The sequence below is a fragment of the Malaya genurostris genome, chromosome 2 (genome assembly GCF_030247185.1).
Source record: "Malaya genurostris strain Urasoe2022 chromosome 2, Malgen_1.1, whole genome shotgun sequence".
Taxonomy (NCBI): domain Eukaryota; kingdom Metazoa; phylum Arthropoda; class Insecta; order Diptera; family Culicidae; genus Malaya; species Malaya genurostris.
Genome location: NC_080571.1, coordinates 125,732,678 through 125,759,206, shown reverse-complemented (window position 1 = coordinate 125,759,206; position 26,529 = coordinate 125,732,678). Strand labels below are relative to the sequence as shown.

General features: G+C 35.9%; 1 protein-coding gene across 8 annotated transcripts in view; it reads right to left on the bottom strand.

Moving 5' to 3' along the window:
- Positions 1–26,529, bottom strand: part of LOC131432685 (monocarboxylate transporter 2) — a 60,204-nt gene that overhangs the window by 17,188 nt on the left and 16,487 nt on the right. For 3 of the 8 annotated variants that reach the window (XM_058599118.1, XM_058599115.1, XM_058599117.1), the window contains exon 2: positions 17,483–17,750. The exons of 3 other annotated variants lie outside the window; for them this stretch is intronic. In XM_058599118.1, coding sequence (XP_058455101.1) covers positions 17,483–17,515 — 33 coding nt within the window. In that variant the 5' untranslated portion in view covers positions 17,516–17,750. Of the gene's footprint in view, positions 1–3,963; positions 4,143–17,482; positions 17,891–26,529 lie in introns of those variants that run through there. 2 more of the 8 variants (XM_058599116.1, XM_058599119.1) reach the window with 2 other exon arrangements.

Sequence of the window (26,529 nt, the reverse complement as noted above, 5' to 3'; positions counted from 1 at the left end):
TAGGTTGAAAAATACCTATTTGAATCACTACACAAAAAAGTTTAATATCTAACAAGTCTGCAATTAAATCATGTGTCCGAGTCCTAACGTCACATGACCAAACAATGTTCTTGATCACTTTGGTGTTCAATATCCGGTTATGAATGGACCGGTAGCAGTGATCAAAAACTCATAAAACGGAACTTTGACTCAAGCGATAACGTAATGGAGGAAGGTTTTTAATGTATAACAGAAAAAAACATCCTAAATTTATATGAACTCATTCTATTTTAACACTCAAATTCATTATTATAAGGTACTACGGCACTTAAATTTTCTCGTGGTATCTAATGTGTTTTTCTATGGACTCAAACCGGCTACAATGGCCTGTATTTGATGAAGTTGCAACTGATTGGTACATATTTAATGTATGTTCTCAAAACTTTCCTATATACCAGGCGTTAAATGTAATAAATGTCGATTTCTATGCTCAAAGATATTTTGAGTGAATTTCCTTAATCAATTTCCATATTCATTCTATCTTGTCCAATATTACGCTTAGCTTTGACATACTCTATCAGATCATGAACGCTTCTGCATAATACTACTGGACGTATCGTCGAAGAACACGATTTTCTTTTTCGATTTTTTTCTGCAAAATAATGTTACTTCAAAGAAATCGTCAAGTTCGTGTGATTGGCTTCGAAGCGCTTGTTGAATGGCTTTACGACAACCTCGTCGAACGTTCTTAGCTAACCTGATGGTTTGGAAATAATATATGTTAAAACATTGCTTCCTAAGAAACAGACTTACGACAAAATAGTTTTTCACGAAAAAGCAGATCTAGTGTGATATTATGAAAGTGAGACTTGCTGTAGAGTTGGAGATATTTAATGGGATCGAGTTGCTATTAAGTTTTTTTGAAAAATACGCTGATTAATCTTGGAAGGAACTGATTTGTTCCCAATCGTAGAAACCGTTATGAATTCTTCGTCAAACAAAAGCGAAAATTATCATAACACACTAAAAACGAGTCGACTGTCATTTTTTTCCACTTGACATGCAAAACTAGCTCTTACTAATGTTTTCGAGCAAAACTGGCTTTCACACACTGTGACTTTCGCAAAACGACGTAACTAACAGAAGCAAAACGACTTATGTGTCAAGTCAACCAGGAAAAAACGACCTATCATACTGTCCAATGTACATGATCAAATTACAAAACGACGTAAGTGTCGTTTTTGCCTAAAAGTTATCTTTGTAGTTGAAAATTGTGAATTAGTCATTATGATACGTTGCACTTATACAAATTGGACGATTTAGTGAAGAGATAAAGTTGTTTTAATTACTTATTTTAAATAGGATTTAAAATTGTGCGATTGATGTTGAATATCGCTTTTCTCGGTTCAGCTGAAATGTTACATTCGTCGTTTTGAACATTTTATGCAGATTTCTTCAATTTTCCACCGATAGAATATTTTGAGGTTATGTAAAAGCCTAGATCATAAACTAAAACTTGGAAAAAAGCTCTTTAAGGATCACCTGGGTTTCATATACATTATAAGGAAACCCTGTTGATTCCTGGTATGAGTGATTAAATAATGCTCTTCCTGAGTGCAATTTTGTAAGTGGAGTAAAAGCTCTGTAAACATTTTGCTGATAAATTACACCCAGGAATTACTATATAGCGTTGCATTCCTAATTTCCTATATCATCAATAAATTTAGAGTCAAGATTGACAGAAGCTGCTTAGACAACATTACGTTGTTTAGACTGTGAATTATACTGCCTGTGAAGTTAAGATGGTCTTTTGATTCAATGAAACCTTGAGAAAATCTACTATTGACAGTTTCCGAATAAAAATTACATTCAATTATATTCATTCGAGATATATTTCGAAGAGACTAAAAAAAACTCAGAGACCGCTTATCCAATTTTCACTAACGTAACTTCAAAGGAGAGGTCCTACAACCCCATATAATTCTACCAAATTTTATCTGGGTTCGACTTCCGGCTCCGGAATCACAGACTGACAGATATAAAAATCTAATTTTCAAGCACGTGTTTTTATACATGACAAAGTCTCTTGGTCCCTAGCAGGGTATGTATGCTTTTTTTTCTAAAAAATCGCGCAAACGATATTAACAAATTTAGATTGAAATTAAAGGTCTTAAGATTATATACAAAAGTTCTGAATTTCATCTGAATCCGACTTCCGGTTTCGGAACTATAAGGTAAAATGTGTTAAAATTTTTATATCATCACTTAAAAGGACGAAACAAAAAACGTAAAAAAATTTCTAAACTGTCCTCAAAACTATTGCATTCGATAGCCATTACCAGTAGACGGCCAAAAAAACTGATTCCGGCTATCATAGTTCCCGGTTTCCGATTCCGGAGGCACCGTAAATAGTTGTCATATTTTCCCAAATGGAACTTACTCACTTTACTCAGCGATGGTTTGACCGATTTTAATAAACTTAAATTCAAATGAAAGGTCCAATGGTCCCACCACGGAATTCCTGAATTTTATCCGGATCCAACTTCAGGTTCCAGAATTATAGGGTAAAGTGTGTTTAAAACATTAAACAATCACTTAAAAGGGTGAAACAAAAAACGTTAAACAAAATCTAAATCAACACTAAAACTGCTCCAATCGGTAGCCATTATCAGGAGACGGCCAAACAAAGCGATTCCGGTTATTCCGGTAACATTTTCGCGATTTTCATTACATAGTTGCACTCGCATGTCATTTTTCCAATCTGTTTTTCTCGTTAGATACTGATCAAATTTAAAACTAGCTCAAGACGGCTCCGTGAAATATACTAAACTATAAAATATATCAACCAGCAAATACAGTTCCGCTGAACCTATTTACAGTGGTTTTTTATTGCTGAAAACTACAAACATTTTTCAACAATGGAACTCTCGTTTTATACTCGTATTATTGCCATCAAGCACTGATTCAAGAGGTACGGACGATAGTCTCCTTATCGTTCATACTATGTCTAAGCAATGCAATCGTGAATACTATTCTGTACTCATAAAAACCACCTGACGTTGAATCGACGAAATACATTGTACTTTCACATTTATCAATCAAGCTTAGGGGATGAATGTCGGGTTACGAGTACTTCAAGATGTCATTGAATGATAATTCAATAGGGAGCTTGTGTGGCTGTTTGCGCAGTCCTCGATACAACTCGGTTTTTGCTGCCATTGTTGCTTAGTCTGGATGTGATCAATAATACTGTTATCTTGTTACCTGTTGGTTATTCAAGTTCATCTTATCATTGCAACGAGTTTTTGTATTTACCTGGTAAGCAACGGTGCTCAATTAGGCAATCCAGTGACTGTAAGCTATACTGATTTAGTTCGCAGGTATAATGTAAATTTTATTACCAAAATGTATTTTAAAGTTGTCAAACTTCATAATACAGAAAGCAGGTGGTAATGTTCAAATTGAAGGTTTACAGTCATTAATATAATAGAACACTAATCTTTTACATTCTAGTGTTCTGGAAAAGCACTGGAGAACGAAATTTCAAACATTAGTGATTTCAGAACGTAAATTCTTTAACCTAGTCTGAAATATATAAATTGATTTTTATTTCGAGTTATATGTAGTTTGGAATGGAACACTTTCAACTATGCTGTTTTGGCTTATACCCATATGTCTCCAATACCGTTTAAACCCATTGTATTTAACCTAAATACACAAAACTTTTCAGAAATAATTAATCATGAAATGCGCCACATTACATGAACTTGTAAATTCAAGGTTATCAAAAATTTATATATCTGAATTTTCGTTTACAATTATTCAAATTTATTTAACAAATCTTTAAACTTCGAAGTAAGACTTGGTATTGCTTAAAAATTTGTTCAAGTATATTACATTTATGGTAGTTATTTATTGCCGAAATCTCTATCATTTATCAGCAAAATAGAGAACGTCGTAGCTAAGTTTTCTGGCCACCCTTACCGTTTTGTTCGTATCGGCCATTTTCTACCACCTGTTGCTATTAAAATTGATGTATAGATTCACAACTGCAAAACACTAAACATCACACATAATGTATCTCGACAGTTTTGTATGAATTAGCGGGATGTAACAGAGACCGATCTAACGACAATCACGCGCTGGAGCCACCAATCGACTGACGGGGTTCCCGAGTGGGGATATGAGAAGTTTCATTCAACTACCAATTAAAATGCTCTCACTCTAATATCAGTCATCAACCGACTCGAAGAGTATCACATGCATGCCTAAACACGAATGGGATGGTGTGGGTATCCATGCAGGATCCCCAAGAACACACCCTATCAGAGCCAAAGCACTACTGGTATTTGCAATAAAACGTGATGAAATCGTTAAACGGGTCAATACAATTCAACGCAACACATTCTGCTTTGTGTTATCTGTTGCTTACATTGCTTACGACTAATTAGAGGGTTGCATCGATGGATTTATACACAAATCACACGGTTAATTGATAAAAAAATGAGTTTAATAATTAGATATGCATGAACATTAAGCCTTCGACCGCAGATTGCACAGAATATTTATCTTGCATATCCTCCATTTATCTTATTCATTTGAAGCAGTTGATTAAGATTAGGCGGTTTGCGAAAGAGTTCTCTGACCTCTCTTGTTTAATAAAAAAGAGTTGTTAAAATTGTTCACCCAGTCGGACATGATTTAATTCAATAATTGGTGAAATGATACCTTTCTCGTTTATGTGTCCAGGGGAACGTGCTACTTGAGCTAATTTGATCTGATTCTTAGTTACTATATTACAGATCGAGATCTTGGAACCGGGCCTGGTCTTACCTTATTACTGGTACCTGTATCTGGATCCGCAATTTGATAGTTCAGGTTTATGCCTTGTTCCCGTTCTAGGATCAGGATTTGGATCCGAACAGATAATACAGTAGGTCCTGATCCTGACCCAAGATCTGAGTTTGGATCCAAACCTGGAGCTGGATTAATAATATGGTAAATCCAGGTCCTAAACTATGGATACATGGATAGGAATCTGGGCCAGAACCTAAATTATGGACTTATACCTATGGATACTTATACTTATGGATTGCGAACTCGAGTTCTAGACCTAAATTCTGGAACTGGACGATGCTGGACCTGGACCTGGATTCTGGAACTGGAACGACCTTGAAGACGTTCTAATGATGCACTGACTAAAAGGTCTTGCTCAAACTGCGCATCGATTCAATAGTAGCAAGGGAATGATATGTCGCTCACTACATTATAACCGTCGTTCGAGCATGTAAAATGCAAGATCATTTTACTCTTCGTAGCTCATTTATTCCAACATTCTTAGAGAACATTGATTTCGAGTTATTTATGGTTATCGCATACTACTGTCCCGGGTTGGCGGTTCAATGCATAGGACGCTGGTCTTACAAGCCAGTTGTCGTATGTTCGAGCCCCGACCTGGACGGATTCTTAGCGTCAGTAGGATCCATAGTACTAGCCATGCAATGATTCTGTACGCTATATGAATCGGCTGCGAAGTCTGTTGAAACAGAAAGGCCAAATTCCACAAAAGGAATGTAATGCCAAGACTTTGCTACATACTAGAGATGGTCGGGTATCGGGTATTTTACCCGAAACCCGACCCGTACCCGTACCCGACGGGTTTTTGGTCGGGTACGGGTAAAAAATTTTATTTTCGATCGGGTACGGGTCGGGTACGGGTGAAAAATTTTACTGCTCACTCGGGTACGGGTCGGGTACGGGTAAAAAAATTTTTCGCTCACTCGGGTACGGGTCGGGTACGGGTAAATTTTTTTTTCGGATCGATTACCCGACCATTTGTACTTCACATAAATATGTTTATACGTTGACGAGATTTTTTCATTGCAAAACAGTTCTTCCGAAAAATAATCAATTTGATTCAAGGGGTTTTGACATTCCCGCCTAGGACCAGACCTGTCAAACGGCATCTTTTTCCAGAAAAAAACATTTTTTTCTTCATGAAAAGTTATGTGAATATTTCCCGCCCTACTTTGTTTATAACATATTTAATAAGACACACTGCCTTAGCTCTATGATGTTGCGGTCGGAATCTACTTTTCACGTAGGATTTAATGGACTGCCATTTTAAAGCTGTTTAATGCACAATCCAGTAAAAATTATTTGATTCATATACTGCCCATACTCGCATATCAGTCTCATATCGATTTTCGCCAATTTTGAGTTAGCTTGAGGAATGGAGCCTTTCCTCAATAAACTCTCAGAAATTGCAATGAAAGTTGAGGGTTTGTTCAGTAAAATATCAACTCATTTCTGTGTCCCATATGCTAAAGTACCCGCATATCAGTCCCATTCAGTGCAAAATTTCAATAATTTCATTTGTTGCAATATTGGAACAGCAAAGGTGTATTACCGATATTTCATGTAATAACACCAAGATTTAGCATTAGGGAGCAAAGCAAAGTCTTGGCATTACATTCCTTTCGTGGAATTTGGCCTTTCTGTTTCAACAGACTTCGCAGCCGATTCTTAGTGTACAGAATCATTGCATGGCTAGTAATATGAATCCTACTGACACTAAGAATCCTTCCAGGTCGGGGTTCGAACATACGACAGCTGGCTTGTAAGACCAGCGTCCTATGCATTGAACCGCCAACCCGGGACCAGCATTAGGGAGCACAATAAATAAAAAAAATCGGAAATAAACTTTTGATCGTCTTTTTCTCAACATGCCGATTTCCCATATGGGACTGATATGCAAGTATGGGCAGTATATAAAATGTAGTGTAGTACTCATATCACATTCAGATACCAGAAAACTGTTATTTTAAATATTGGTTAGAGACTTTCAAAATTTTCATAAAAATCATTGGGATTCTTACCATAAAAACATGGACATTTATTTCAGAAAATCTGCATAGAAGTTCTTATTATTCTGCACTTCTGGGTGGTGTCACCTCACTTTAAATGACACCGATTGATGGCACAGCAAGTTGGGCTATATTGCTAGTTAATTTTCGTTACTTTTCACTGGACTACAAGTGAAAATCTCGATGCGTGACAACGTGGAGTCGCAAAAGTAAGGGTGAAAATCTTTTCTCGTGAAATACTCAAATTTTCACCGTGTTCACTCGTTGAGGGTTCCACCGGTTCAATGGCTGTAAAAACCACCAGCTACCGATAACATCGTGGGTGTGGGTTTGTGAGGTTTACAAAACGGGCATAGTTGACAGATTAATTTAAATCAAAATCATAATTATTTTGCTTTATAGTAAAAAATTGTAACCAAAAAAATTTCCTACGAATGTTCAAACTACTTACACTTGAAGGACTCGCTGTTCACCATGTTCAAAATTGAATTTTTCACACCGGGAATACACGTACATTGTTTGATTCTTTGGTCGAACTGATAACACACTATTCATTTTAGGGGATGTTCGCATAACATTCATTTTCGTCACGTATAATATTCAATTTGACATTTGGAACTATTTTACGTGATTTTTCAAGTGATTCGAATGTGAATTTTTATTTGTGTGTCAAGATAATGAGCACGCTTACTTATAGTTCTAAAGAATTGGATCAAAAGTCGCACTGTTTCGTAAAAACCATACCTACCCAAAATTGAGTACAACGAGTATTACGACATATTGGGTAAATATGCTTTTTGAAAAATTTGAGTAGATATTACTCGCTTTTGTTGACATTTGTAAATGAGTATAAAGTACCAAAGACATTGGAAATCTACAGGGTCCGCCATCTAACATTTATTTTTGAACTAGCGGTTATTTCGACATTGGTAACCTAAATGTCACTTCTGATTTGACAGAAACTTAGTTGTATCCTTCCGCTGAACGAAAATGGTTGTGTATACGCTTGAGGACCGCGTGAAAATAGTGCAGTTTTACTTTCAAAATCATGGTAATGTTGCGGAATGTGTGCAAAAAAATCATCTTCTCGGATGAGGCACTCTTTCATCTCGGCGGGTATGTTAATAAGCAAAATTGTCGCATCTGGGGACGGAAAACCCGCACGTCATCATGGAGAAGCCGATCTCAGAGAGTGACGGTTTGGTGCGGATTTTTGTCTGGCGGCATCATTGGGCCTTTTTTCTTAGAAAATGAGGCAAGAGCCGCCGCCACGGTCAATGGCGAGCGGTACCGCGTCATCATTAGCGATTGGTTCTTCCCGTTACTTGAAGAGGTAGACTTGGACACCTTTTAATTCCAACAAGACGGCGCTCCGTGCCACACAGCCAACGCTACGATCGATCATCTGTGCACAGTCTTCGGAGATCGAATTATCAGTCGAAATTCGGATGTCGTTTGGCCGCTTCGGAGCTGTGATTTGACACCGTTAGACTATTATCTTTGAGCGGCTGTCAAAGATAAGTGTTATGTGGACAAGCCAGAGACAATTCAAGCCTTGAAGGATAACATTCGTGCATCCATAGCTGAAATAAAGCTGCATACAATCGAAAATGTATTAAAAAGCTGGACCGACCGTATGGCGTACTGCAAGGCCAGCCGAGGCAGCCATTTGAATGAAATTATATTCCACAATTACCCGGAAGGATTGTACTTTAATATGAAAAAAAAAATTTTGAATTCGGATGAACCGTTTGTTTTTTTATGCATGTTTAAAACAAAGTTACATTACATTATTCATGCTTCACAGTGTATTTATATGTTTAAAAGTAAACAAGCATTTTAATGTATTTTTCTTACCAACTAGAGCCTGATACGGCTCGATATCTAAAACACATTTTTTTCCATACTGAATTTTGGTAAAATTTTTACTACTCATTCGGGTCGGGTACGGGTACAGGTAATTTTTAATCGGGTACGGGTCGGGTACGGGTAAAATTTTTTATTTTTTTTCGGGTACGGGTCGGGTACGGGTAATTTTTATTTATTATTGATCGGGTACGGGTCGGGTACGGGTAATTTTTTAAATTTTCAATCGGGTACGGGTCGGGTACGGGTAAATTTTTTTGCTGATCACTCGGGTACGGGTCGGGTTCGGGTATAAGAATTTCTATACCCGACCATCTCTACTACATACTACTGAAAGTTCTAAGATAACTTACTGAACACACTTTCGATAGAATAAAGTAAAAATGATGGTGTTACGTTGAGCACAACAACTGACACTCATAATCCAAAGCCTTATTTTAATCCACATGGTTGTCTCACTACAAACATTTTCTTTTCATTAGGATAATTTCGGACACGAATGGGGGCTGATTTTCAACACAAATTTATTCATATTGTTTCGGTCAGTACGGAAAAGCGTGACTCAACGCTTACGTCGCATATTCGACAACATTCTCGAAACCAAAAGTGTCAGCAATAATATAGTTGAACTTGATCATTGATTATTTTCTGAAACAATGTGCGGATAAAAATAGCGTTTTTTGTCGTTTATGTCACTTATCATTATATCTCTAGAACCGGAAGCGACAGAAACTTGATCTTTAAACTTGATTCACAATCCAAAAGTAGCTTTCAAACGAGCATAAGTTTGCTTAAGTTGGTTCAGCCATCTCGGAGAAAATTGAGTGGAGTGGAAATAAATGCGTTTGGTAGGTCACGTCACTTATGCTTTCATGTCCCCGGAACCGGAAATGACAGCCAATTGATCTTCAAAAGAGATTCCCAACCCAATAATTGTTTTCAAACGAGCCTTAGTTTGTTATAACCGGTTCAGCCATCTCCGAAAAAATTGAGCGGAGAGAAAATAAATGCGTTTCGTCGGTTACGTCACTTACACAATTATATCTCCTGAACCGGAAGTAACAGTTCAGAATCTTGAGTAACAGTTCAGAATTCAGTTTTCCGGTACTTAAAAAAAACGAGAACTTTACAGTGATTACACCAACATTGGAGCGAGTATAGTTGGTGCTACACTGTACCAGTGTAGTGCTTAAAACAAAAAGTTAGTGAATATCAGTCTAGCCTTCTGCATATTTTTATTACATACACACATACACAAACAAACATTTTCTGATCTCGACGAATTGAGTCGAGGGGATGATGACAAGTCAGACTGCACAGCCTTTCTGTAATAGGCAAAAGTTTTCTCGGTTTTTAACGATATCAAACTAACTAGAGATTATAAGAAGAGAAAGAATATGAAATTATAGAGCCATACATAGATAAAAATATTTTGTAAATTTACATTTATTTTCATGCACATATTCGGAATAGGCAATTGAATGGAAAATTACATTACAAAACTAAGCGGTTTGTAAATATACAGTCTTGTTCAATGAAAAACTAAATGAATATTAATGTAATTTTACATCAATCATGGTTTTAAATCAGATTTTTGTTTCAACTGACGTCTATTTCATAGTACTATCGGTTTACATGCAGTGTAAGTTTCATCATTTCTTCCTGTGTAGTAGAGATGGTCGGGTATAGAAATTCTTATACCCGAACCCGACCCGTACCCGAGTGATCAGCAAAAAAAATTACCCGTACCCGACCCGTACCCGATTAAAAATTTAAAACATTACCCGTACCCGACCCGTACCCGATCAATAATAAAAAAAAATTACCCGTACCCGACCCGTACCCGATAAAAAATAAAAAATTTTACCCGTACCCGACCCGTACCCGATTAAAAATTACCTGTACCCGTACCCGACCCGAATGAGTAGTAAAAAGTTTACCAAAATTCAGGATGGAAAAAATAAAGTGTTTTAGATAGCGAGCTAGATAGAGCGTATCAGGCTCTAGTTTGTAAGTAAAATACATTAAAATGCTTGTTTACATTTGTACATATAAATACACTGTGAAGCATGAATAGATTTCCAATGTCTTTGGTACTTTATACTCATTTACAAATGTCAACAAAAGGGAGTAATATCTACTCAAATTTTTCGAGAAGCTTATTGATCCAAAATGTCGTAATACCCGTTATCGCCCACCGGTTGGGCGATCTTACGACGTTCGACCAAGGTTCTAGTTAGAGATGTCCTGCAGTACAAGCCACCTCTAAGTCTAGATTGAATTCTATAGTTTGTAGCACCTGCGTAACAAATACTACACGCTATAGACTTTGGAATGGGGCCCTTCGTCCAAGGGATGCAAGGTGGAAACCAACGAAGAGCTCCGGTGTTTCGGAAACGAATGTTTGCTGAATGAGGTTTGGATTTTGACTGTGTCTTTATTGATAATTTTTGGGTTTTTATATCTAAATTTCTTAAAGCCAATTATTTACAAATATATATAAGTACATTGAATATTTGAATGATTCCTTATGTTCTTACATTGCGCCGATTATGTTATTGAATATATATCAATATATCGCGGTGCGACAATGGCATCGGCATCGAGAATGTTGACTTAGCATAATTTGTCTGTTTTACGATGTGACCGACCGGACTCAACGCCGAGTGCAGTTGATGTAATTTGATTCTTCCTCGCGGTGTGCAGTAAGTACTAGTTGTATGAATTATTGCGGTCAAAGTTTCTTTAATCATGAATGAACGAGTGTTACGGCAATAACAGCTGATTTTTGTTTTGGATTTAAGGTTTGCGTCGGCGACACCCGTTGTATTCAATTTTGGGTAAGTTTTTACGAAACAGTGCGACTTTTGATCTAATTCTTTAGAACCACAAGTAAGCGTGCTCATTATCTTGACACACAAATAAAAATTCACATTAAAATCACTTGAAAAATCACGAACATCCCCTAAAATTAATAGAGTATCATCGGTTCGTTTACGTGAATTGACCAAACATCAAATAATTCACGTGTATTCCCGGTGTGAAAAATTCAATTTTGAAAATGGTGAACTGTGAGTCCTTCAAGTGTAAGTAGTTTGAACATTTGTGAGACATTTTTTTTGGTTACATTTTTTTTACTACAAAGCAAAATGAATTATGATATTGATTTAAATTAATCTGTCAAATATGCCCGTTTAGTAAGCCTCACAAACCCACACCAACGATGTTAACGGGAGCTGGTGGTTTTTACAGCCATTGAACTTCTGTTCCACCTCTCTTGGAACTCTCAACGAGCGAACACGGTGAAAATTTTAGCATATCGCGTGAAAAGATTTTCACCCGTACTTTTGCGACTGTCACGCATCGAGATTTTCAGTGAAAAGAAACGTAAACTAACTCGACGTCAACATTTCAAAAGGGCCTAAAAACAATTGACAGATTTTCTTTGTTTACTTTCTCTTTCGACTATATCTGCGTTATTATACAAACGTTCGTTACATATTTGGTAATGTTTGAAACATGGAGATATTATCTTTCATCCTACACGAATACTTTGTAGGTACACGTGAAAATTAAGGAGATATTCACAAAAGAGAAAGTAAACAAAGAGAAACTCTCATTGGTTTATATGTCCTTATGAAATGTTGACATCGAACTGGCAATATAGCTCAACTTGCTGTGCCATCAATCGGTGTCATTTCAAGTGAGGTGACACCACCCAAAAGTGAAGAATAAGAAGAACTTCTATGCAGATTTTCTGAAATAAATGTTCTTGTTTTTATGGGTAGAATCCTAATGATTTATATGTAAATTTTGAAAATCTCCAACCATCTGGTATCTGAATGTGATATGAGTACTACACTACATTTTATATTTTAATCAAATAATTTTTACTGGATTGTGCATTAAACAGCTTTAAAATGGCAGTCCAATAAAACCTACGTAAAAAGTAGGGTCTGACCGCAACATCTTAGAGCTAAGGCAGTGTGTCTTATTAAATATGTTATAAAAAGTAGGGTGGAAAATATTCACATAACTTTTCACGTAACTATGATTGATCGTTTTTTTTTTAAATGAAAAAAAAAATGTTTTTTTCTGGAAAAAGATGCCAGTTTTCAGGTCTGGTTCTAGGCGCGAATGTCAAAACCCCTTGAATCAAATTGTTTATTTTTCGGAACAACTGTTTTGCAATAAAAAATTCTCGTCAACGTGTAAACATATTTATGTGAAGTACAAATGGTCGGGTAATCGATCAGAAAAAAAAATTTACCCGTACCCGAGTGAGTAGTAAATTTTTTTACCCGACCCGACCCGTACCCGAGTAAGCAGTAAATTTTTTTTACCCGTACCCGACCCGTACCCGATTGAAAATAAAATTTTTTACCCGTACCCGACCAAAAACCCGTCGGGTACGGGTACGGGTCGGGTTTCGGGTAAAATACCCGATACCCGACCATCTCTACTGTGTAGTACTCAAGGAAGAGCAAGGATGTGAAGAATAAAGTGTGGAAAAGTGAGACGTGACAAGGGTCATTTTAGTGAACAGAAGGCTTCTCGTATCTAAACTTTTACCTTCTACCAGAGGAATCGAACTTAGGCATCTTAGCGATACGAGTCATCCGAGTCTCTGATATGTCAGAAAGTAAAGGCAAAGGTCGTTTGCCATTTACTATCCGAACCGGTAAAAGTAAAGTTACGAGAAGTTGTCACATTCTGCCCACGACGGCTTCTCACACAATGTGTTTCATTGTGTTGATATTTTCTCATCTCTATATAGTTATTTATAACACCGGAATGGAAGATTTGTCCGAAACTATTGCTTGAGTGCCTGGGACGCATAGCCATACGCTACAACTCCAGGCACCTTCTGCTTACTAAAATGACCCTTGTCACGTCTCACTTTTCCGCACTTTATTCTTCACATCCTTGCTCTTCCTTGAATACTATGGCTCTATAATTTCATATTCTTTCTCTTCTTATAATCTCTAGTTAGTTTGATATCGTTAAAAACCGAAAAAAGTAAAAATTACCGACTGATCAGAAGTCATAAATAAAAAAGTAAAAAAAAAATAGGCAAAAAGGTTTAAACTTGCATCAAAAGACTTCATTTGGCAGGTTAACTGCACATGTGGAAAGCGAAGTACAACAGGCAGCATCAAGGAAATTTAAAATACTGAGTGCTACTAAATAGAAAGCTTATCATTTTTAGTGAGGCGCAATTAAAAACACTATTTTGGCTGAATTTGATTTCATGCGTGCTGGATTAGTATGAGACAAATTCGAAGCATTTGTCCCCAAGGACTCAAATCCACCGAATTGCCCAGTACTACGCTACTGACATATTGGGAGCCATGATGAATAGGAAATTCAGAATGACTTAGAATGACTCAAGTGAAAATAAATGATGCAAAAGAAATGCTCGGTAGATCAGAAATGTTTCGTCCGAAATATCAAAAAAAGACACTGCACTTCGGTTCAACAGTTGAAAGTACACTGTTATATTCGCGAATTGAGAAAATTGTTTTAATGATTATTTTTTTAAATTATAGTTAGAATTTTTTCATCGGTTTACTCTTCTTTTATTTGAACACTGTATCTATGGACGTCTCTCTATACCCAAACTCACCCTGCTACTGCGACAACGAAGCAAGACATCTTAAACTTTACTTCGTGCTGTCACGTATTAGAGGTCGATATCGATCCCCTTGGGAATCACTTCAATAAACGATGTTCACAAAAACTGATATGAATTTCGATCAATATACCTAAAAAAAAGCACTCAAGAGTTTCATAATCTTAGGAATTATGAACGAACTAAATATCAATCAATATGTTAGAAATTACCATTAACAGACTTATGATATTTTCAATTGTTCTCTATGAACTGTATAATTTCTTTTTTATACTTCTTCAAAAGTCAGTGATGTGGAAATTTCATAATTTTGTCTTATGCATTAATTTCTGACGAATATTCGAACAGGGAAGGAATCATTTTTCGATGAGAACTTTTCGGTTATGGCTATTTCGGTTAATTTTAGGATTCCAGCCATAAAACAAACTATTAAAATTTACTTTCGCTGTGATTTTTCGAAGAACCATAACCATTGCGCATAAAAATCACAACGAAAAGGATTTCTTTTACCTTTCGATTAAAGCTAAGATTGAACTTTTATGCCTTAGTCATAAGCAGAGATGTCTATCTCCTCTGTGTGATGAAGAGCAAGCAAAATTTCTCCCCTCGCACTGACAACTTCAACGAGAGCTCTTCTCTTTCACATTTATACACCACTATTATATAAAGTGTGCACGCATCATGAGTGCGTTTGTTTATTTCCTTTTACCTCTTCCACTGAATCGCACCAAAGTGCTAGAGCATTAGCTAATAAATTCTATGAGGTGGATGCAGATACTTTCACAGAGGTGTACACGCCGGTGAGCACTCTGCTGTATGGTTTTCGTAGATGAAGCGTGGATACGCAAAATCAGCAAAATAAAACAATTTATCGTAAAATTTTCGGTTTTCCTTGCAAATTTTTCATAGCAAGGCCAGATCTACTCTCTATTAATTGAAGTTCACAGAAGTGTTCGCTCACCATCACGCGCCAGTGGTCACTTGGGTGTATTTAGACGAGAGCGCGTGTGAGCGATTCATGCGAAGAGAATGTGTTTCACTCGCGCCAGCTGCTTTAACCACAAGCACACACTCAAATGCTGTCTATTCGACACTGAGAAGAAGTGCGCTTTCCTCTTTGTGCGGTGATTCGTTTTTTGCATCCTCGGTGTGGCAAAAATCTGACTCTAGCGTGTGAAATGCCATCTCTGGTCATAAGCATCACGAGTCGTGAAAAGTGAAAACATTTGCGATGCTTATTCTAGATATAGCTGAAAAAAGTCAACTTTTGAATCATGAAATGTTCACAAAAAACAAATTCTGAAATGAATTACACAACAGAAATGTACAGTTTTACTTAATGATTATCTTAAAACAAAATCTATGAAATCTATTCAAATGTATCCATGTGAAGTTCATAAGACTCTGATAAATATCTTAAGCGATAGATTTGTGAATTTCATAATGCATGTGTCGCATTTTTCTATAACAGCCATTAAGCCACCTGTTAACATACACTTTGATAAGGAACTGCAAACGAATCATTGCAAAACGAACAATAATTTTAGCACCAGAAAAGTTTACGTTCTCATACTATTTAGAAAGGCTATACAATTACTGTGAAACCCGACATTTGAACCGTGAACCGGAGGGCCGAATGTCAAATACCATTCGGCTCACCTCGACGAACTGAGCCATTGGCTGTATGTTTGTGTGTGTGTGTGTGTGTGTGTGTGTGTGTGTGTGTGTGTGTGTGTGTGTGTGTGTGTGTGTGTGTGTGTGTGTGTGTGTGTGTGTGTGTGTGTGTGTGTGTGTGTGTGTGTGTGTGTGTGTGTGTGTGTGTGTGTGTGTGTGTGTGTGTGTGTGTGTGTGTGTATGTGTGTATGACAAATATTGTCACTCATTTTTCTCGAATATGACTTCCGGTTCCGGAATTAGAGGGTGACATACATAAAAAAGTGAAAATAATGTCACTCACTTTTCTCGGAGATAGCTGAACAGATTTTCACTATCTTAGATTCAACGGAGTTCCGGAGATAGGCTGCTTAGTGCAAAAATGTCATTTGCAAGAATATTTTTTCATAAGCTACCTTGTTATATTGGCTAGTAAATTTCTCTAGTTTGCAGACCATGGGTGTCTGTAACCAAATAAACCATTGATAGTGAATTTGAGAAAGGCATCATTACACCACTAGGTGGATTAAAACAGATTTTTGTTTACAATCATGACTAACTCTCAGTGAGCACCAAATTTCTCAGAATATCTCTTCAAAGCGAATGTTGAAAAGTGCTTATCGGTCGTTAAAAATGCGCATTTTATTTTATTTTATTATCCTCGTGTGATAATTACATAGTACGAATGAAACTTGTAAACTTCCATTGAAACAGAAATGCTGTAACAGAAGGCATCATTGATCACAGAATTGGCATGAAATTCAATAAAATAAAGCGAAAAGCGACTGGTACATGTACCAAGAAACATTTGATCACAGTAGCACAAATCTGCTTGAATGGTAAATGGAACATATTAGCTTGTAGAAGAAATTGTATTTAATACAAATTCCATTCCTTACTAATTAAGACATTGTTGAAATTCCGTTAATATGATTTTCTAATATTTTAACTGTGTAGTTATGATACGTTCTTATGACTTCAATGCATACTTAACATTTCCTTGTTAAAAACATTCTCCCAAACTTTCGTTTTAAAACGGGTTGTGACGATCTTTCGAGCTGAACAGGCAATCTATAAACTGACTTCTTGATTTTTTTCTAAATGAGAAACACGGGCTATCAGCTATTAGACAATTAAGGCATAAGGTTCCCATCAAATTTTGAACTAATTGGAAAAAAGTTGGTACTGATATTTAGAAATTTTTCAATCAATATTCGATAGAAATGCGTGCTAACTTTCCGATTCAGATTGAATTTTTTAAGTTGTCATTAATAGATATAATTTAAGTAGAATGATTGAACAACCAATCACGTTCATATTCCGGGGTATTACCTTGTATAAAGTAGTAAGCAAATAACTTCTTCCATAATATATGACACTTTTTCACTCTGTTGAGTTTAAACGCTATAAAAATTTAACTGGAATCATGGAATCATCTAATACTAAGAAATCACACGCACTTACTTAGCTAAACAATATTGCTTACCGTTGCAACTTTCAGCACCTTTTTGTTCGACATCCTTCCTTTATGCAATAACTTGCTGCTTAAGTGCTAGATTGTTACAACAGCACTTGTAACAATTGAACTACTATCTCGTTGATCTCAGAATATCACATAAGACGAAACACTCCCTTTAATGTTTCATTGGAAGACTCATTGTTTTCAATGTAACAAGTATTTTTTTTATTTTCACTGTTTTGTCTGCTGTCTGGTATTAACCTCAGAATCGCAGCCTGGTTGATGCTAGAATGAGCTGTTTGACACAATGTTGAATGGCATTCGTTACTTGGTTTGATCTCGCTGTCTATCGGTTGTTCCTACCGCTTAGTATATAGAGTCAATGCAATTTATGCATGCGATTCTTCTACATAGTTCGTGCACCAAGTAAACAAACTAAAGAGAGCATATCTATTACATTCTGTTTAATCATCCCCGGCCGTTTTGATGATTAGTCCTATCGGCATCGAAGTGAACTATCAGCGTATCAGAATGTATGTAGAGCATCATATGACTGTTCATAGTTATTCGCCTCAACCATGTGTCTAGTCCAACTGACGACACACAGTACTTTATTGATAATAAATACAATCAATACGCCATATTTACGATGGCAGAAACTGTGCTAATACGATTCGATAGGAATACCCAACCGTTTTATAATCACTGTCAATGGTTAAACACGGGACGTAAATCGAAGGTCGTAAAGATACATGTAAAAATGTAAATACTACTAACTTGAGACAACAAATTCAAACATAGTGAGGGTTATCAGAAAATAAGTTACTGAAAAGAAACTAAGATTCTCTGTGTATTTGATTCATAGATTTTTTCTTAATACTGTTGACGATATTGATACCAAACTTTGCTAGTGTTCCGATTTGCACGTAAATACGTGATGACAAATAAAACAGAGCCAGTTTTCTTATCATTAAGTTGAACTCAACTAGAAGCTGCTTAGATTGGGATGATATTTTTTAGACGACGATGACGAATGAACACAAACCCGCATTCACAACAGTATTTTCCGCTCTCGACATAAATGGGGTATGTGACAACAGGGTTTGGAAATATTCCCTCAATGGCGCGTCGAATGGAATAGAAAAACAATGTCACGTGGCAGTTATAAAAGTAACTGGTTTGACTACAAACCCATACATACGCAGCAAACATTGAACGATAAATGCATCTCGAAATGTTTGACATGAAGAAATTTAATGTGATCATATTCTATATATCATGTTAGATTTCTTGCTTAGTTCTAATTTATAACTAAGGAAACATCACACCCTGACCTTTTAACGGAGGCCTTTGTTAGCCCGATATTTGGTATTTTATCGACAATGTGACCATAGGAGCTTTGATGTATATGAAATATCGAATTGAACGATATTTATATATGTATTCTCTTCAACTTATATTCTCTTCACATTTTTTATTTTCTCCTCAGTTCTCCCTAATTAATACCAAGAAAAAATAAACAAACGGGATACGTGGTGCGACCCGAGAAAATTTTCAGAGCGAAACTACGCGATTGGAGTCCGATCTAGAGCGACCTCAGGTTGATAAAACAAACATATCAAACGTTGTTTGGGCGACTCTGGGTCAGCTTTCGGGTTGCTCTGATCAATAAACGAAAATGGTATAACATTGAAATATCACAGATTCATTAATGAGCGAATCGAAGTAAACCGAAATTATCATTTTTTATATACACAAATTTTCTAGTTGCGAAGTGAAAGAAAAGTTTTCCTTATTGTAAATTTACCTTTATCAACACGATATTGTGAAAAAAGTTGAGGCCGATCATTTACACTTAGTACGACCTCCATACGCAAAGACAAAATAGCGATTGAAAATATTTACGGTTACGGGCGAACCACAGGAAACATATATACAGGCCCTTATTATCGGTATCACTACACGGTGAAAACCAAATGAAGTGATTGTGACCCTTATTATCGGTATCACTTCACGGTGAAATTCGAGTGAAGTGAGTTTAGGCCCTCAGTACGGAAGTCGCTTAAAAGGCAACAGTAATTATTTGGATGAACTTGATGTCATTATGAACATCACGCCACCAACATTTCGTTGAAAAAATGAGTTTTTCCACTACAGTGATCACTTCACTATGCGTGATACTGGTAATAGGGAAAATCAAGTGAAGTGACCTGCAAGTGAAGTGAATGTGAAAGTGGAAGTGAGAACGGTAGTAAAGGCCACAGGCTAGCAACTGAACTGCGTGTAAAGATGCCACAGCCCAATCACGCCAAAGTTTCAAATTGCTTTAGGATAATACCGCAAACAATCATTTCGATTTCAGTTTAGTTCAAATATAGGGGAAGAAAATAGCAGTTGTACGTGTGAAAATCGTGAGAGTAGATTTCCAATCATTTTTATTGGAAAATTTCTGTAATCGACCAGATAACTTTTTTACCTCTACAAAACGAAGTGGAACATTTTGTGATACAGTTGGATGGTTGGCTGTAGTAAGCTCCATATTTCCAAAGTATAGTAAATTTGAAGTATGCACTTGTTTTTATCAGTTTGTTTTTTCTGCCTTATTTTCTGTATTCTATGAAGGTACTATGGCTACTGGTACTATTGTCCACTGGTACTATTGTAATTGTTGAAACAATAAACAACACACTTCCTTGTGACTACTCAGTCCATGCCATTCTACATTCTGAAACATAAATTGAAGTCAAATTTGCACTGTTGCTACATGAAATCATACTAACAGATCAGCTGAAAAGTTCGTATCGTTTCTATGAGAGAGCGCCACTAGAATTAAATCCATACCATTTTCAGTTAGTACCAACCTTCAAAAGATACGTGTATAAATTTGACAGCTGTCTGATTATTAGTTTGTGAGATATTGCATTTTGAGTGAAGCTACTTTTGTTATTGTGAAAAAATTGAAAAAAAGGAATTTCGTGTGTAGATGAAACACTACTATTTGATGAAAAAAAGTGCCGCCGATACAAAAAAAATGGCTTGATGAGTATTATCCAGACTCTGCACCGAGCGAAGCAACAATTCGTAAGTGGTTTGCAAAATTTCGTACTGGTCATATGAGCACCGAAGACGATGAACGCAGTGGACGTCCAAAAGAGGCTGTTACCGATGAAAACGTGAAAAAAATCCACAAAATGATTTTCAATGACCGTAAAGTGAAGTTGATCGAGATAGCTGACACCCTAAAGATATCAAAGGAACGTGTTGGACAAATTATTCACGAATATTTGGATATGAGAAAGATTTGTGCAAAATGGGTGCCGCGTGAGCTCACAATCGATCAAAAACAACAACGAATTGATGATTCTGAGCAGTGTTTGGAGCTGTTATATCGAAATAAAACCGATTTTTTCGTCGATATATAACAATGGACGAAACATGGCTCCATCACTTCACTCCGGAGTCCAATCGACAGTCAGCTGAGTGGACTGCACGCGATGAACCGAACCCAAAGCGTGGAAAGACTCAACAATCGGCCGGTTAGGTTATGGCGTCTGTATTTTGGGATTCGCATGGTATAATTTTCATCGACTACCTTGAAAAGGGAAAAACCATCAACAGTGACTATTATATAGCGTTATTAGAGTGTTTGAAGGACGAAATTTAAAAAAAAACGGCCTCATTTGAAGAAGAAAAAAGTTTTGTTTCATCAAGACAATGCACCGTGTCACAAGTCGATGAAAACCATGCTGAAATTGAACGAATTGGGCTTCGAATTGCTCCCTCATCCACCGTATTCTCCAGATTTGGCCCCCAGTGACTTTTTCCTGTTCTCAGACCTCAAGAGAATGCTCGCTGGTAAAAAATTTAGAAGCAATGAAGAGGTAATCGCTGAAACTGAGGCCTATTTTGAGGCAAAGGACAAATCGTACTACAAAAATGGTATAGAAAAGTTGGAAGATCGCTATAATCGCTGTATCGCCTCTGATGGCAATTATGTTGAATAATAAAAACGAATTTTGGCAAAAAAATGTGTGTTTCTATTAAACGATACGAACTTTTCAGCCGAACTGTTAAATCTATTCAAACTTTAAGAATTTTGAATAACAAAAACTACAAAATGATTACCATTGAATTGCCAAAACTCCCAAATGACATTTTTAATAAGATAATCGGTAAATTTTTCTCACTTTGGAATGCTTAAAAAGTAATTAGTTCCAAACCAAATGTTGCAGAAAACAGATTTGCCCAAAATTGAGAGACACTCATTCTGCTCACTTTATAGGTACACAAAAGAAAATAATTAAATTTTAACGACATGCAAATCAATAGTACTATGAAATAGAGATCAATTAAATTAAAAAATTTGATTTAAACCCATCATTGAAGTAAAACTAGATTGAAATGCATTGAGTTTTTATTGAATAAAACTGTCACCCTTATTTTGAATAACGACGTATTGATTTTTCGATCGTATTTCATTTGTATTCGTAATAACGCTAGCAAAATTAAAGGTAGCTAGAATTCGATCGAACCACAACATCTAAAATACCGCTTAATTTTACTTCTAACATAAAGTATAATGAAAAATAAAGAGCTGTAAAGTAACTTCATATTCGAAGCATGTGCATCAAAAAAAATTTAACTATCATTTACAATGATGATACAAAGTACGTAGAAACTCTTCGAAATTGTACCAAGCACTGTTTCAATTTGCAGGCCTGTTGACTGTCTTTGGAAAAACGGTTTCCAGGTTTCGTTTCTGAAGTATCTGAATTTGTGGTCAAAACTCAAAAACGAAACTCATTTTGATTTTGCAGAGTAAAAATCTGAATCGATTATCAAAAACTTTGACTCAAATAAACGGCATCATAATCCTACCAATGACTGTTGAATTTTACCAGTACTTTCGGCTATGAGGTAGAAACATAATTCGACTGTATCCGTTCCGGGATTCAATTCCAGAATTATTAGAAATAATGGTAAAACTAATTCCAAAATAGAACGGGGGGCGAAGGAAACCAATCATTGGACCTTGTTTTTTTTTTGCTCGTCCAAGTCATCATTTTTTGCTCAGTAAACCAACGAGGAGGGCGGCAAATCTTATTTTGCCCCGGGCGTAAAATTTTATCGGCACGCCACTGCCCAGACTTACATCTATTTCTCATTATAAAGATGATTCGAAAAGAATTATTACTCCGTCAGGTGGATTAAAACAGTTTTTTGCATCGTCACTTTGAATGATACTTTTAACACTTCTAAGTTTGTGAAGATTGGCCAAGCCAATTTCCATATATTGAAAAATTGAGTCGACATTGATTACATATAATCACATATCACCCGTTCAATTCCAGAATTGAAAGTGGAGTCCGAATGAGTATTAGAAATAAGCTATAACGCATTCTAGCCGTCTATTAGCATCTACGTTTAAGAAAGCACATGTTTTGTTCCTGAACCGGAAGATGGATTAGGATGAAAATAAAATTTATGGCACTATAAGAATTTTCATTTGAAACCAAATTTGTAAAAATCGGTCCAGTTATCAATAGAATGCACACAAACATTTTGCGATCTCGACGAACTGAGTCGAATGATAAATGAAACTTGGCTCTCCGAACCTCGATTCATAAACGATTATTTCAGTGAGTACATAACCTTTCTATGTAAGGAAGGCAATAGTTATGTTTTCATCACAAGCATTCAGAAAGCATGAAATATTTGAAACATATACCAACTTATAGAAGTGTTTAGAATCTTATCAATGTACACTGAAAGTTTTTTGTGTGTGATTTTAGCTTTAGCTTGTTAAAAATTTTTGTTGAAAGCGTTTACAAAAATATAAAAAAGGCAAAAACATAGAAACAGTGGATGACATTAATTAAATTGTATTAAATATTCAATGGACTGATCTATGAATTTTATTGTTTTGGTTTTTGCCAAATATTCGTAGACACAGTATCCTCAGACGCACTCCTCATCAACGAGGCTATTGTGACTCAGTGTTATCTATTAATATTGCAGATTCTCAAATAAAGAAATTGACGTAGCCATCGATAAACTGATATTATCAACACTCAGTGTATTGTTAACCATGAACTTTTATTTGTCTGTGGATTTATTTATTTGATCTGCAAATGAAAGTGTGTCAGTGACTTGATTTACTCTGCACAAAGAAAACCATAAAACGTAAGTCCGGTCGACCTGATATGGTCAGCTGAAATAAACTCGAATGTAATACATGTAATATCCGAAATTGGAGTGCATTCCGAATAATAATATGCTGTAGAAAACCAACAAGATTTATTTATACAAGCAAAGCCTTGGTAATACATTCCTTTTGTAAAATTTGACCTCTTGTTTCAACAGACTTCACAGCCGATTCATAGCGTACAGAACCATTGCAAGGCTGGTGCTACAATCCTACTAATACTAGGAATCTTTCCAGATCGGGGCCTAAACATACGTGCCATATGCATTAAACCGCCAACCTGGAATATTTGTACAGAAACATTCAAAACTTCATAGTGACGAACATATTTCTATATTTTGATATACACTATGATTATTATCTTTGGGGGGCTGTCAAAGATAAGTGTTATGTGGACAAGCCAGAGACAATTCAAGCCTTGAAGGACAACATTCGTGCAGCCATAGCTAACATAAAAATGCATACAATCGAAAATGTACTAAAAAACTGGACCGACCGTATGGCGTACTGCAATGCCAGCCGAGGCAGCCATTTGAATGAAATTATATTCCACAATTAACCGGAAGGATTGCACTTTAATATGAAAAAATAAATTTTGAAATCGGATGAACCGTTTATGTTTTATTGCATGTTTAAAAAAAAGTTACATGGTGGATCCTGTACAGGGTGATGAGTTTTTAACATTCAAACTGTCATAGAAGATGACGATACCAAAAAATCTTCAGAGTTGGACTGAAAACTATTCCAATTTATTCGTCATGTTAATTCATGGCCGTACGAGCCATTTTGGGTTATGCTGATCCTTGAATACCGGTTTTGGAAGTACCGTAAATAATGACCAAAAAATTTGAAGTGAAACTCATTTCGACATATCATGGAATGCTCAATCGATTGTCACACGTTCAAATTCATAGGAATAATTTTATGGTTTCATAAAATTTTCTTTTCGATCCGACCTGAAATTACATGGTAATGAGTGATAGAAATTTCGAACTGTCGCTTCAAACGACGGTCATTAAAACAATTTCATGAAAAATTGTAGGCCGGAACCAGAACTGACAGCCATTTGATTTTCGAACTTGATCAATGACCCAATAGTATAGCTTTAATATCTTTTTACTGTAAATCAATGGTGATTAAAATATTATTCTTGTTAAGTTATTCTACTAAAGTCTCAAGTGATAAATTAGTGAGGGATATCGTTTCTTGCATCGTGCTTTCTGTTGAATCTTATTGTTTTTGCCTAAGGAAAAATCCAGATTTCCTTCCTTCGCTACTAATATTACTCTATAACACTCGTAGAGATGCACTGGTCTCTTGAAACAACATATATCGGACTAACAATCGTTCCCTACCTCCGACAAAGTTATTGATACGTTTATAAAAGTTTTCAATCAGTAAAATAGGCACAATGAAAATGATTCGTTTATGCTAAACATTATTTTGCTAGTTCATTATAAATGTTTACTCTTTCGGCCAAACATAAGGTGCAACTTGTTATCTTTGATATATTAATACGCACTCCATCACATGCTAATAATCTTTATATTGATTCATAATCTTGCCAGGCAAAACAAAATCGCGAATGCTTCTCGTCGTACGAAATTGTTGCCAATTAATTATGACGACTTTTGTTGTTACTAGCGGCTTTTTATCAGTACATTTCTTATCTACAGAAGATGACTATGGTACATTTTGATCTATTGGACTCGTTTGGTATGCAAAACAAGCAGAGATTTTGCCTGGCTGATAACTGCATAGGTCGACACATTTTTATACCTTTTTTACTATTTAAGAAAATAACCAATTGAAACAATACTACTATATTATTTCCTATTGAATTATTCGTGGGAGCAGTTCGTGCTTCTGAAATTATTTATTATCAGCAAGTGCAAACTAGAACTGCTACTCCAAAAGATTATCGATTAGTACTCTGAATATACGATATCAACAGTAGTTATTTTAATCACCAAAAACGAATGAAGCAATTTTGACAGATTTTTAATATTAAGTTATCATAGTGACTTAATTTAGAGCGTCCGTCTAGGATTTAGTTAAAATCATTCTAGCCCTATATTTTTTGACGAAAAACAGTACATTTTGTGTAAAAATTAAAAAATTCAGTACATCGACTATGAAAAACAGTTCATTTGTCAGTACGCATTTTATATAACAATTGTGAATCAAAAACAAAAGCAATTATTTACCAGATGATTTATTTTCATAATCTCAACATTCCTTCTTCCATTTGCCTTCTTTAATGAATTTTTAGTGCAGTAAAAACTAATCAAACATTTATTGCACAAAATGTTTTGTTTTAGAAAAGGGTATTTTTGATGATGATTTTGATTTAGCGTATTCTTTGTTTTTTTGTGGAGACAATTCGATAGTCCCACGACAAAAGGGCCTAACTGCAAATGAGAGTCTCTCTTTGTTTACTTTCTCTTTTGATTATTACGAAGCCATTATTGCAAATTCTCTAAAGTTTCCAATATTAATCGAAAGCTTGTAGTTTTACCTTGACAGTTTTGCGAAGAGTAAAGCGTCAAATATAAAATCTGTTTGTTAAATCGTGAAAGAAAAAGTAAACAAAGAGAAACTGTCATTTGCAGTTAGGCCCTTTTGTCGTGGGACGGTCGAATTTAGCAAAATTATCGTGACGCGCTCTGAATAAGAATGAATAATGAAAAAAAACTATGACGAAAAGGAGAGAAAGGGACCAATCTATTTATTGTTCGCATGAATTTATATTCGCTACGTTTTGTCACTGTTCCTTTTGACATTTTGTAATGCGGTAAATCGAAATTCGATGAGTTAAAACTCTGCATTTATTTTTTGATGTAAAAACTACAGTATATTTCAAAGGGAA